Source organism: Maniola hyperantus, chromosome 4, assembly GCF_902806685.2.
Source record: "Maniola hyperantus chromosome 4, iAphHyp1.2, whole genome shotgun sequence".
NCBI classification, from domain to species: Eukaryota; Metazoa; Arthropoda; class Insecta; order Lepidoptera; family Nymphalidae; genus Maniola; species Maniola hyperantus.
The window spans coordinates 260,224-275,648 of record NC_048539.1 but is presented as its reverse complement, the minus strand read 5'-3'; the positions used below and the strand labels follow the sequence as shown (position 1 = coordinate 275,648).

The 15,425-nt window shown below is 40.6% G+C and overlaps 1 protein-coding gene across 1 annotated transcript in view; it reads right to left on the bottom strand.

The window, feature by feature from the left end:
- Cad96Cb (protocadherin Fat 4-like Cad96Ca) overlaps positions 1-15,425 on the bottom strand; it is a 43,865-nt gene that overhangs the window by 27,406 nt on the left and 1,034 nt on the right. The window contains exon 2 of the mRNA XM_069498140.1: positions 8,267-8,388. Within this exon, the coding sequence (XP_069354241.1) occupies positions 8,267-8,330 (64 nt within the window). The 5' untranslated portion in view covers positions 8,331-8,388. The remainder of the gene's footprint in view (positions 1-8,266; positions 8,389-15,425) is intronic.

The window sequence follows — 15,425 nt, the reverse complement described above, 5'->3', positions numbered from 1 at the left end:
GCAAACGTAATAGCAGAAGAAATACGATCAGAAAAACTGAAATCACTGAACTGGACCTGACCTGAACGTCCGATAGGTAGGGAACCTATGACGTTTGGTCACGTTCGGTGGCCTGGAAGCCCTGGAAGAGATCGCTATAGATCGATAAGGCCTCCAAATATTCAACCTTATACCAATACTATATCAGTTCTATTACTGCAGGTACAAAGTGATGAACATCGATCTTTAGAAGGAGACAGCTTTATAGAGCACTGTCTCGGTCGTTGAAGTGGTTGAATCCGACAAAGCGTCATATAGGTATGAGTGGCAGAGACAACACTCTGCAAAGATGAAATGTCATTCTAAAAGCCGGTGTTCATCAATTTCGGCCGCCTACTGTACTTATATAAATTCCTCCATTTATTTACGTTTTCGACATGTCTGTTTGTAACACCACGTTGATTTCAATTTACGAAACCCAGTCTTTTCATTTGATTTGAGTATTCCTTTTACCGAAGCTAATGCGAAATAAGTATTACAACACACTTTCAAGATTTACTAAAATTACGTACCTAGGTAATTAGCTAAGCTTAGGTCCCAATTAAATATTTGCATAGTATTTCTTTATCTCGGTCGCACGACTCACTTCCTTATTGAGCTCTTAAGTACTAAAATCTTCTGAAAATAATGTGCTTATAAGCACCTAGGTACTTTTCTTCGTCCGCGCTAGACGATTCAAAAGATTGACTTTACCTTGAGTAGGTAGGTATATTGTGTTTTCAAGCAAATATACGCAGCACTGAGTTCTCCACTGAAAATGTCATAAGTATACTCAAACTCAAACTCAAACTCAAATTATTTATTCAGAATTGGTAAAATTTTACGCTTCCTGATTGTCATAAATTTATTATTTGTAAGATGATATGATATTATAGTGGTGATAATTAATAGGTGGTATAGTCCATAAGATAAGTCCATACAAAGATAGGAATGAAACGTTTGTACCTAATAGATAATTTGATCATTACTACCTACTGCCTTAGACGACGATAATGAAGGCTTAGAACATTTGGGTTTAGATTTACGTAGAGTTTGGAGTATTTAGGTGTTGTGTCTAGGCAACTGAAGCCCGCTTAGTAATAAATCGAAGGAAGTGGCGGCCCCACAACAATAGCCCTCCGAGCAGCCAAGCACATCACCCGCTCGCCTTCCTCGACCCCTGTATACGCACCTGCCTGCTCGGCACTCGGCACATCACAATACAGCATTGTCAGTGCAACGTAATCTTACAGTAGCCTCTCAATATATTTACAACCACCGATGGTATACATTCATCCAAGGATATAACATTTTGACAAGATTATGGTCAAGCGAACAGAATTTTTCACGGTTTAGAAACCAAATAAATCAGCGCCACCTCTTAAATAGGTACTAATGAAATGAACGACCCGTTTGAAATCCAGATGTCACTGAGGTTACAAGCACCAATGAGTCGGTGCCATTTTATTTGTTCAATAACCCTGTCCATACGAAGTAATATATTATAAGTCGATGTTTACAACATAATTTTTCAGACCGAATTAAACAGCCCTATGGATAATAATTTATATGTAATGTTACTTATTAGCTTCACTCATAGGCTAGATTGTAATGTGCGGCTGCCAGCACATTACGATCAAGAAACCTCAATAGAGATAATTTAGAGATAATTTAGAGATAATTTAGATAATTTAGAGCCTCAATAGCTCAACCGGTATAGGAGTGGACTGAAAACCGAAAGGTCGACGGTTCAAACCCCGCCCGTTGCACTATTGTCGTACCTACTCCTAGCACAAGCCTGGCGCTGTTGGAGAGGAAAGGGGAATATAAGTCATTTAACATGGCTAATATTCTTTAAAAAAAAAAAAACAAAGGCATTTCAAACCAGTGGCAGTGGTAGAATCATTTGATGATTCAAATAAGTACCTGTAAAATTTTATTTGAATACAAATCTGTTGTATCAGCTATTCTAATAATATTGAAATTGAAATGCAAATACTGCAACGTGGTTGTTGCTGGAATGCTAGAGCCAGTAATAAGTTTTTTACCGTTGTTGTTAGCCGAATTAAATATGCGAATAGCTGTAACTATTAACTTCTGGTTTACTGGGTAAGTACTGGGTAATTACTATTCCTTAATCCTTTGTTATATTATTATTCTCATTTGGTGTTACCTATGTATTTGGTACTTAGGTAGGTATTTGGATTCCCTCAAGATTTTTCCAATTACATTTTTAGTTTTTTTAGGGTTCCGTACCTCAAAAGGAAAAACGGAACCCTTATAGGATCACTTTGTTGTCTGTCTGTCTGTCTGTCAAGAAACCTACGGGTTACTTCCCGTTGACCTAGAATCATGAAATTTGGCAGGTAGGTAGATCTTATAGCTGACATTTGGGGAAAAAATCTGAAAACCGTGAATTTAGGGTTAGATCACACAAAAAAATTGAATTGTGGTCATGAACTAATAATTAGTATTTTTAATTTTCTAAGTAAGATAACTATATATCAAGTGGGGTATCATATGAAAGGTCTTCACCTATGTATTGTAAAACAGATTTTTATTTGTTTTTATGTATCAAAAAAATACGACTGTAGTACGGAACCCTCATTGCGCGAGCCTGACTCGCATTTGGCCGGTTTTTTTATGTAATTTTCACTATATGATGCCGGCGACGTCATCATGGATATACCTTAAAAATCCCGGGTAACTTTTTTCGACATTTTGTAAGTACGATAAATTAAAAACTATTATTCATAAAAATAAAAATAAATCTGTTTTAGAATGTACAGGTAAAACCCTTTCATATGATATCTAACTCGATATAGTAATCTTACTTTGAAAGTTGAAAATACTAATTATTTGTTCATGAACACATTTAAACTTTTTTTCATGATGTAACCACAAATTCACGGTTTTCAGATTTTCCTCTTATGTCTGCTACAAGACCTACCTACCTGCCACACTTCAAGATTCTAGGTCAACGGGAAGTACCCTGTAGGTTTCTTGACAGACAGACAGACAACGAAGTGATTCTATAAGGGTTCCGTTTTTCCTTTTGAGGTACGGAACCCTAAAAACGTAATTAAAGTGTTATTTCTGGTACGATGGTACATAAACCTTCATACACTTACTTGGGTTTTTTCAAGCATTTTACAATTTTCCTCCGGCATTTTACAAGCGAGCGTTTGTAAAATGCCAAAGCCGTTTGTAAAAGGCGGAATTCTACTATTTGATCATCATCATCATCATCCCTAAAACACAGAAAAAAATGCAAAAGTTTATACCTACCTACTTTATAGCACTAATGCAGAGGTTGTAGAATAAGTAGTTTTAAAAGTTAAATTTTCAGGTGAGTGGTTTTTATACATAAAGAACGCTTTAATCCTAACACGAGCTCTTTCTAAGGAACTAACGTGCATGTAATGTTTGCATTAAATCATGAAACACCGTGATTCAGGCCACGAAAAACGAGAAAAAACTTTTATTTTAACAGCCAGCAGGCGAACAAAGAAAACAGTAAGAACTTACTGCATCGATGCCGTATATATGCTAAGTTGTAAGTAAGTACATAGACCGTAATAAGTGCACCGAACTGCAACTTAGAACACACTTACGATCTAGGTCGTAAACAAAGATAGACTTTTAAACAAAAAAACCAAATCAAAATCGTTCATTCGTTTAGGAGCTACGATGCCACGGACAGATGCAGATACCTACACACGTCAAACTTATAACACCTCTCTTTTTGGGTCGTCAGTCGGGTGTTAAAAAGAATCAACAAATCTCTGCCTCAGAAAAAACCCGCCAAGTGCGAGTCAGACTCGCGCTCCGAGAATGCCGTACTACAGTCATATTTTTTCGACATTTATCTTCTTCTTCTTCTTTGTCGTATCACTCTTGGCAGAGCGGTCGTGGTCATCACGAAGCAACGTCTTTGAGGGCAGATGTTATATGCCTCACGAGCATTCGCCATTTCTCCCTGCTGGCTGACAGCCTGGTACACTCGTGCAAAGGACCGCCCACAGCAGACTTAATTTGGTCGGTCCATCGCATTCGACATTTATACGGCACGATAAATCAAAAACTATTATGCATAAAAATAATTAAATACTGTTGCAGGATGTAAAGCCTTTTCATATGATACCCCACTTGGTACCTATATTAACCTTACTTTGAAAGTTAAAAATCTAATTGTCTATCTGTCTGTCAAGAAACCTATAGGGTAGGTACTACCCGTTGACCTAAAATCATGAACTTTGGCAGGAAGATAGTTCTTATAGCAGACATGATGGGAAAAATCTGAAAACCGTGAATTTGTGGTTTCATTACAAGAAAGAAATTAAAATGTGTTTTTGAACAAATATTGCTATTTTCAACTTTCGAAGTAAGATCACTATATCAAGTGGGGTATCATATGAAAGGGCTTTACCTGTAAATTCTAAAACAGATTTTTATTTAATTTTAGGCATCATAGTTTTTGAATTATCGTGCAAAATGTCGAAAAAATGCTACTGTAATACGGAACCCTCGGTGCGCGAGCCTGACTCGCACTTGGCCGGTTTTTTTCGTGTGATTCGTCATTTTCGCCCTTCACAGCTTGCAATGCGGTCATCTCATTTGGCAATACCTACTTAGTGCATAACCAAATGACGTGGCTCGGACTCGAGCGAGCACAAACACCGAACAATTGTAGCTTAGTTACCGTTACTACAATATTTCAAAACATACGATACAACGAACTTTATTGGGTCATTTTAGTATTTCAAAGAAAATAACGGCAGTCATAAGGCAAGCGGTTTGACTAACATACATACTTACTTTTAGGGTTCCGTACCTCAAAAGGAAAAACGGAACCCTTATAGGATCACTTTGTTGTCTGTCTGTCAAGAAACCTACAGGGTACTTCCCGTTGACCTAGAATCATGAAATTTGGCAGGTAGGTAGATCTTATAGCTGACATTTGGGGAAAAATCTGAAAACCGTGAATTTCGGGTTAGATCACACAAAAAAAATTAAATTGTGGTCACTAATAATTAGTATTTTCAACTTTCGAAGTGAATGACTATATTAAGTGGGGTATCATATGAAAGGTCTTCACCTGTACATTTTAAAACAGATTTTTATTTATTTTTATGCATCATAGTTTTTGAATTATCGTGCAAAATGTCGAAAAAATAAGACTGTAGCACGGAACCCTCATTGCGCGAGCCTGACTCGCACTTGGCCGGTTTTTTTACTAGGTAGCTATAAATAGTATGCAACAGCTCGAGATGGCAATCGGGGGAGAAGTGAGAACGCCTCACACACTGGCACAGACCCGCACTAACCCGGTGCGGGCGAATGCGGGTGACGTGTGGGTGTACAGTAGGGCGTCCCCCCCGCCTCATACCGCGATTCCCATCTCGATCTGTCGCGTACCTAGTAGGTACCTACTATACATACCTACATAACATAATACCTACTACAAGTTAAAACTTGCAGGTGCCAAGTCCTACCTCCTACCAAGGTATTCGTGAACCTATTTTCGGGCATGGACAGCTTGATTCGAATCTATCCGAATTCACCCACCAAATTATAATGTGTGGATTTTTTAATGGAGGATGGTTTTCGTTTTCATTTCTAGCTGACGATTTCTAAAAAAATACCTGCTAAATTACAAATAAGTAGATATTAAGTAGGTACGTACACATTATGAAGAACTCTCTTTCAGGCATGGCAGGTTTCCTCACGATATTTTCCTTCATAAAGCACGTGTTTTAAACTTTAAACTCTGAAAAGTAAGATGTGCGTGCCCGGGATCGGACCCCCAACCTTCCGAATCCATTGTAGCCATTATTATACCCAAAAATCTATAAACGCCCTCCGAGTCCAGTATAATAACATCTTCAGAATAATGTTGGGACTGCCTCGGTACTGTAGCGCGTCCGGTATGTTTGCGGATAACTGTGTAGACGGCTTCTTCGCAATCATACGGAAAAGGATCGCCTCAATCAAAAGTAGGTTGGAGAGAAGTCCCAACATTATCCTGAAGGTGATAGCAGACAGACAGGACAGCGCTCTCAAGGCGCACTGGATGTCTGCATTAGTTAATAAGTAAGTATATTAATTATATTAACTAACATAGAATAAGTTTCTTACTAACATACATTATATTATAATATAGTTACTAACATAGGTTAAGATGGTTACTAACATAATATTGTGGGCCTTTGATGTCTGAGGAAATAAAGATTATTATTATATCTATTAAATCAAATCTATAAATAAGGTTCGGGTTTAGAAACTTTTGCACGTGGGACAGGGGGAATGAAGTCGCGGCTAAAAGCTATCTAGTAGTTATTTAAAAGTTTCCAAGAAGACTCGATAGGTACCGAAAATTCGCCAATGCACCCGTCTCATATCGGCATTGAAAGGCGAGGCGAAGTGAAGTGACCTCGTGACGTGTGACGTGTGACGTGTGACGTGCAATGGCCGGCGACGAGTGAACGGCCAACGATCCCCCCGGGGCGGCCACCCCCAGCCCCCAGGGGGCTCGCCGTGATTCATGTCACCCACATACTCGCCTAATGCTTACAAGTTACAACTACACCGCTTCATGAATGTCCTATTTATTAATCCATACTAATATTATAAATGCGAAAGTGCGAAAGTGTGTCTGTCTGTCTGCCTGTCTGCTAACTTTTCACGGCCTAACAGTTTAACGGATTTTGATGAAATTTGGTACAGAGTTAGCTTACATCCCGGGGAAAGACATATTATACTATAGATAAATGTCGAAAAAATGTGACTGTAGTACGGAACCCTCGGTCCGCGAGCCTGACTCGCACTTGGCCGGTCTATTACTTTATTTCTATGAATATAACCGATATAGACATAACATGGATAGGGTGAAGGGGCAGTCAGACGCATCATGCATGGCAGTACAAACGTGTCACGGTTATGTAGCTATCAGCGCTAACGGCTAAACAATGGACAAACAAATAGCAAGGAACAAGGAACGAGTGGCTCATTATGATGTCCGCAGCCGCCGCTCCGTATCGATCCACGATATTAGGTTAAATGCTATTCATTTCACCAACTTTGTATTTTTCCTACTTGAATAGCAGACAGCGACGACAGCGTACTCCTGCCAATCGTATCCACCTAACTTACCTAACACAGCCTACGTAAGCATTGTGAATAAAAATTTTCGTCTTTTAACATCAGAAGTGGGATGAAAAATTCTGTTTTTGTCTTTCATGTATAACTAGATGATGGGCGACATAAGACTTCTTATAAATCTCTCTGACTCTGATTTTTCGGGATAAAAGTAGCCTATTGTGTCACCGGCATCCGTGGTTTATACATTTATACTTGGATTGAACTAAGACGTAATCTTCTCCAAAACAAAATTACGTAATTCCAGAATGACGTAATAAATGGCTAATTATGAATATAAAACACACCGTGTGTGTCTTAACTTCATTCATAATTAAGTAGGCAGAGGAAATATCAAATATGACAGCAAGTCAGCCGCTGTGGAGTCGCTTTCGCCGTCTTGTACCTATGTCGAATAATACTGCTTACATTACCATATTAGGTATGATTTAGCCGAGGTAAGTGAGCAACCATAGGCTATTAGGTACCGCTCACTCGGTTGAGTCAGCCTGTTCGATTCCGAGCACGCACCTCTAACTTTTCAGTTTTGTGCGTTTTCTTTAACGGTGAAGGAAAACATCGTGACGAAACCTGCATGCCTGAGAGTTCGCCATAATGTTTTCATAGGTGTGGGAAGTCAATTTCAATTTCAATTTCAATTTTCATTTATTGCATTTCCATATACTACATCATATTAAGTATGTACAAAGTATTATGGATACCCAGTTTGGGTGTCGCAATTTGGTCCTTAGACCTTAGTTAGGGAGACCGATATTATTATTTATTTTTTTGTTCGTCGTTTAGGAAATCATTTACGGCATAGTAGCCCTTTTCTAATAAAAAGTTTTTTAATATTTATAATAGTCTGCCAATCCACACTGGCCGGCGCGGAGGACCCTTCTCATTCTGAGAAGAGACCTGTCTACTGGCCACTACTGTGGGCCGGCAGGCGGCAGTGGGGTAGTTAGTGATGATGTGAGTGTAGGTATAAGTATTAGAGGCGCCGGGATGACCTAACTAGGTCTAACTGGTAATGTGTGGCGCAGCTTTAAAAAATAAACGTTTTTCTTTCTTTCTTTTCTTTCTAGGTGAATGTGACAATGAGTGGTACCTTGAGAGCCAGCCGGCGACGCAGAGATCGCGAACGCCGCCAGCACGAGGAGCGGCGCGGCCATGCTGCCGCTACCGCGCGCCCCACATAGCTGCTATACCGCGCCTCGCTGTGCACTACCGCTGGAACAACAACGTCAACATTAAACTTCAATCACCTGCTCGCTAACTGTGGGCCTCATAAGAAATCTCAGAGCCACTCAGCGGGCGATGGAGAGAGCTTTGCTTGGAGTTTCTCTATACCTACATGAATAAATCAGAAATGAGGAGATCCGTAGGAGAACTAGAGTAACCGAAATAGCTCAACGGGTTGCGAAGCTGAAGTGGCAATGGGCAGGCAGTGGCGTGCAGCTCATAGAGGCATAAACGCACTGCTTACCCTCATTGTAAGAAATCAATGCTTATTTTTTATTATAACCTGCCGTACAATAAGTTCGTACTTAAATGCATACCCTGGCTTGAACTCCTATGCACGCCACTGTGGGCAGGGTACATAGGTAGTTCGTAAAACCGATAGACGTTGGGGTCCCAATTGCTAGAAGTGCAACTTCTTGCCAGAAAAAGCAACGTTTGAAGACCCTCCACTAGGTGCACAGACGATATGAAGCGAGTCGCGAGCCGGAGCTAGACCGTATGGCGCATGTGGATTGTGGAAGTCCCTACAAGAGACCTATGTCCAGCTGTGGTCTCTATCAGTTGATGAGAATGTAACTGCGCTCAAATCCAGTTTAATTAGACCGCTTGGTTGCTTAAACTTAAAATTAAGATGGAAAAAAGAATAAAGTTTATATCATAGGTAGAAAATATGTAAATACATTTCTGTGTATTAACCATAAAGATGCACGGAGCAATTCCACAACACAAGGATCTTATAGAACACTTTACAAAAAATGTCTTACTCACCATAAGTTACTAGACTTAATATACTTCAGCCACCCAATTTACTTAGGTACTCTAGTTATAGTATCTATCACCACATTGTCTTCAAGCTTAACTCGCGCCCGCATTTTCAAGTCAAGTATGTTCTAACAGCTTAGCTCGCGTCCGCATTATTAAGTCAAGTATGTTGTAACAGGATTACTGCATGTCTTGGGGTAATCCCATTGTGCAACGCTAAGTCAACTCTTACCGCATTCAATCTTAACATCAACAACAACAGAGATAGGTAACTAGTCTAACTAGGTAAGTTATACCCGTAACCCGGCCGAGTTTGTGGTGGGCTCTTTTCAGACCCTTTTGTGGACTCTTTTTGGAACCCCTACATAGCTTTAGTTTTAAGTTTTTTCACCTTACAAATCCAACAACTGACTATCAACAAGTGTAAATGTTACCTATTTTGTTACATAAATGATTTTACTTTGACGTTAATTACAAGTGCAGACACGACACGTCGAGATGGCATAACCCCCGCGCTAATTCGGTGCGGGCAAGCGCGGGTAACGTGCGGGTGTACGCCGTACGGGGCATCCCCCCGCCTCATACCCGGATTGCTATCTCGACCTGTTGCGTTTTAACTCGATCATAAGAGAAACTTGATATAATTTTACATGGTTAGATTATCATGTGATGCGGCAGATAGATGGTGACATCTACACACGACATCGCAAGATCGCTTAAGCTGATAGAAACGAAGTGCTCGTATTGTTTTCTATAGAGCAGTGATAGCCCATTGGTTAAGACGTCGGCCTTCTATTCGGGAGGTCAGGGGTTCGATCCTGGGATTACAACAGACGGAAACGTTTAAGTCAGAGGCGGATTAAATGTCGAGAGCGCCCTAGGCAAGCACGTCATAGGCGCCCCTCTAGATGGCATATTAAATTTTTTACTAACTTCGAAAGAACGAGGAATCGTCTCATTGGATAGCTGGTAGTTGGTGATTATACTATTATGTGAACGAGTGTAGAACATCACTCGTCACTTTGCTATAATAACTTATCTTTGAATACTAAATGAAGGTGTTCGAAGCGCAAACTCTTGCTAATCCAACTCTACATGATCGCGCGCTCCCCTTCGTAACCTCACGCCCCTAAAGAAGATGGGTGCAGACCTTGACGAGTTGAACTTGTCTAAGACATAGGTAGTAGGTACCTGCCATAATAATCATCATCAAGCTACCCACAAGGCCACTAAACATTCTGCCTCTGGCAGTGTACCCGTTGGCTGAAGCGCGGCGCGTCTAGAAAGCGGAAAAGCATCAAACGTCGACGGGCTGTCGCTAATTTCGCTTTCTTCCGACAATTTACATGTTACAGTCATTGTTTTCGGCAACGAGTATGTGCGTAACACACGGTTGTCGACCTTGGCGCCGCCACTCGGGTTTGTACACTAGGTATCTGATTACTCCCTTTCTAGTGTCTGTTGAAGCATTACTTGAATGGCAGTAAGCGAAACCGTGGCCTAGCGGGCAAGGCGTCGGGCGCTAACCCAGAAGACGCAGGTTCGAATCCTGCCGGTTACGCAATTTTTGATATGTATTTAAAATTATTTAGAAATTTCCTTGAAGTGTAGGTAAAACACCCTTATCAAGTACCCTTATTAAGTAAAGTACTCTTATTATAAATGCGACAGTGTGTTTGTTTGTTGGTTTGTCCTTCCATCACGTCGCAACGGTGCAACGGACTGACGTGATTTTTCGCTTGTGTATAGACAAATACCTGGAGAGTGACAAAGGCTATTTTTTATCCCGAGAAATCAAAGAGTTCCCACGGGATTTTTAAAAACCTAAATCCACGCGTACGAAGTCGCGGGCATCAGCTAGTAAAAATTATAAAAAATACTTGATGAATGGACTTCAAGGATACGTGAAAATTTGATATAATATGTAACCAAAAACAGCAAGTGGCAAGATTTAATAAGCTCCGGAATTCCTTTCCGGATCCTTCAGTATTTCGGGCCGGTTCAGTTCCGGTAGAGTTCAACGAAACGGCCGGCAGTTATTGTTGTTATTGACTTTCTCTTGGTAAATCAATCACGTGTATTTATAATTTAGATACCTACATTTTGAGCGTTTAAACTATCGTCAGTGATTTCCATTATACATGTACAAGTCGACTAGTTTCGAACCCATCCGGGGTCCTTTTTCACTGGAGTAAAGCCGGTTTCTCATGTATTATTTTGGTACTGGCTGATATATAGCCTTCTCGTCCAAAATTCCTCAGTGCTTGAAGACCAAAGTCTTCGAACAGCGCGTGTTGCCAGTGATGACATATGGATCCGAGACATGGTCGCCACATTATGTTGAAAGGTCATTATGTTCATCAATATTACAACGAGATCGAAGGAGTCGGACTACTGTGTCTCTATGATGTAACCAAACTGTGCTCTCCACTCTCCATAACTTCACGGGCACCGAGGGCACCGACATCCCCTCTGTTTCCCACCACGTTCTTGATGTCGCCATCAGCCTGGAGGTCATTCCACACTACATTTACCGGTGCGAATTTCTCTACTCATATAACTGTAAATATTGGTTCAAGACTTCAGCCAGGCCAGGTCACAGGTCATGTCCGTCTCAGAACTACTGCCGCCAAAGCAGAATTTTTGCTGTATCTATCTAATGTTTATCAAAATCAAATCAACATCAATTTATTTCATCTAGGACGAGTGTCTAATGTTACGTCTGTGACTCTACCACCGTTCGGAATGAAGATTCTACTGAGAAGATTTGACAAGAAACTCAGCAGTTGCTCTTTTCAAATCACAATTAAATATGTAACAATACAACTAGATATACCATCTTGTCGACAACTGAAAGCTCATGCCCTGATATAGGTAATTCATCCATTTTTTTTCAATGTAGATATAACAGCCTCGAAGTGTAGTAGTGAAGAAAGTTTTTGTGTTTTGTGTAATAGTAACTTGGATAAATCTAAAAATTCTTCTGAAACCATCTCAGTCACACGCATACGATATACTTAGCGCATATTACCTACATGCAGTTTAATTACGCCGGTTTCTAGTGAGTCGATTTTGTGTATCCCCTCTTTGTTTATAGATACACTAAATGACAAAGATCTGTAAGCACCTGTAAGTCAGTAAGTAAGTATATTACATGTGGGTGTATGTATCGTATCGTGCAGCATATAACTGCGCAGTTCCGAGCGAGTTGGCGACGCGCCGGAGCGCGCAACGCGGCCACCTCAGCTAACAGCTTGCACTTGCTACAGACTCCAGATGCCGATTTCGTCATTTTGCACTCGTGTGCTTCACGCTGTTTCGTTATTTCAGCTATAACTGCACATTGCAATACACAACTTTACATGAGGCACTGGGTTACTAAGTCCATTCCACCAATAAGCACAATCAACCAACAAAACACAGAAAAGACTCAAACGCTAGCCTTGGAAGCTAGAGTTGGACGCGCATTATCAAGAGAGATGGCCCGTTATGCGTTAGGCCTAATAATACCAACTTTTAGATTTTTTCAAAGCATCCAAGAAACTTAGTTGGAAAGAGTAGCTACCTAGGTATAGTATGCGACAGGTCGAGATGGCAATCGGGGTATGAGGGGGGACATCCCGGACACCCCGCACGTCACCCGTGCTCATCCGCAATGAATTAGAGCGGGGGCTGTGCGGGTATGTGGGGGGGCGTTTCCTCCACGATTGCCATCTCGACCTGTCGCGTACTATAAGTATAATAATTATGTATGTCTGCTCGTCTGTCAGTACGTCACATTTCTTACAATAGGTACCTACGTAGTATGAGCTAATGTAAAAGATGCCAGTCAGTGTAAAATAAAAGATGAACCCAAAGCCACAAACAAAAGAGGACGCGGCGATGCGTATTATAGCGCAGCGCTATTGTTTAGGTATAATATACCTAAATAACCTAACCTACCTATATACCTACTCGTATAATAGATAATCTTAATTCAACCCACTAAGGAAGTGCGTAAACATAAATCTCTGGTAAATTATGGCTTACAAAGTTACACATTGTTAAAAACCTGATATAGTACATTGCTCCTTCACTGAGTGATATCAAAATATTCTTTGTAGAGAACCTTCAATGGATTGAAAATAAACGTAAGATGAGATCGGTGGTGGGTGGGCTATCATTCAGTGGTAGACACTGAGTTAGCGAACTAGACTGAAATAGTAAAAGCTACGATTTTATACTGTAACGCAGCAAAAAAAATGTACATCGACCTTTAGAATGAGATTTCGGCTTTGTAGAGCATTGTCTCTGTCACTCATACCTATGTGCCTATGTGACGTTTTGTCGGTCTCAACGACAGGGACATTGCTCTACAAATCTGCTGTCTCCTTCTAAAGGTCGATGTACATTACTTTCGGCCTCGTACTGTACATCGACCTTAGAATGAGATTTCGGCTTTGTAGAGCTCTCTGTCATTCATACCTATGTGACATTTTGTCGGTCTCAACGACAGAGACAACGCTTTACAAAACCGCTATCTCTTGTTAAAGGTCGATACATATACATTATTTTCTGCCGCGTAATGTTCCTACCTACTTATAGGTAGGAACAAAAATGTATAATATTTTGGACCCCATGTAGTGTCCTCCGTGTGTGCACCCGTGACGAAGCGATGTGGTGACGAACCCTTCGAGTAACCCAACCTGTGCACTCGTGTGTGCACGCGACAGGTCCCACTTCCTTTCACTAATGGGGGCACCAGATCCGCTATAAAAGCTTATCAATTGATATTATTTCTTAAGTTTTTGCAATTTTATAAGCTACCTACTAGCTTATGGCCGCGGCTTCGTTCGCGTGGACTACACAAATTTCGAACCCCTATTTTACCCACTTAGGGGTTGAATTGTCAAAAATCCTTTCTTAGCGGATGTCTACGTTATAATAGCTATCTGCATGCAAAATTTCAGCCTGATACTGGACGGATCGGGCTGAAATTTGGCATGCAGATAGCTATTATGACGTAGGTATCCGCTAAGAAAGGGTTTTTGACAATTCAACCCCTAAGGGGGTCAAATAGGGGTTTTAATTTTGTGTAGTCCACGCGAACGACGTCGCAAGCATAAGCTCGTATTATAGGTACATAATTTTATATGCCTCTAATTGGAAACGTCTATTGTGGCTAATTCCATTGTACACAATCTCTAAACTAAACTAAAATGACACGTCTAAACTCTAAATCTATTGCTAATCCCTTTCATAATGTTACTTGCAGAAAAGGATGGCACTAGATTAAGACCTGTTAATTTAGTTTAGTTTAGAGATTGTGTCCTAGAGAATCGGCCACCATACAGTTTTGTGGCTTGTCCAATGTCAAACCCGCGATCTTTTCCTATGGATCCACACATTCTAACCACTAAGCCATCACGGCTTTAGAATAATTAAAGTAGCCAATTGAGACTATAAATATGGTAAAATGGTTAGTTTCCCCCATGTATCAGCATAACTGGGTCTGCCGTTGCCGTCACGCGCCGTGCCCACAGCCCCACACCATGCACCATGTAGCAGCTACCTACCTACCTACCCGTACCTACCTACTACGTCAAGAGACGGTTATGGAAATTGCTTCATTTAGTAAAAACCGGCCAAGTGCGAGTCAGACTCGCGCACTGAGGGTTCCAATTCAATTCAATTCAAATTTCTTTATTGCGATTTTTTTTTTGTGTTTAAAAAGAATATTAGCCATGTTAAATGACTAATATTCCCCTTTCCTCTCCAACTAAGCGTCAGGCTTGTGCTAGGAGTAGGTACGACAATAGTGCAACGGCCGGGGTTTGAACCGTCGACCTTTCAGTTTTCAGTTCACTCCTTTACCCGTTGAGCTATTGAGGCTCTTATGGGTAAACAGTGGGGATATTACAAAAACAAAAAGGTACAGCCAAATCCTGCCTACTACAATCGTATTTTATCCCCATTTTGCACACATCAAAAACCAAAAATAAATAAAAAATCTGTTTTAGAATATAGAAGTAATGCCCTTTCAAGTACCCCACTAATTGGTATAGTAATCTTACTTTGAAAGTTGGAAATAGCGATACCTACTTGAACACATTTTTTTTTTATTGTGATGTGCCTAACCATAAATTCACGATTTTCAGATTTTTCCCCTCATGTCTGCTATAAAGACCTACCTTCATGCCAAATTTCATAGGGAAGTACCCTATAGGTTTCTTGACAGACAGACAGACAGACAGCAAAGTGATCCTATAAGGGTTCCTTTTTCC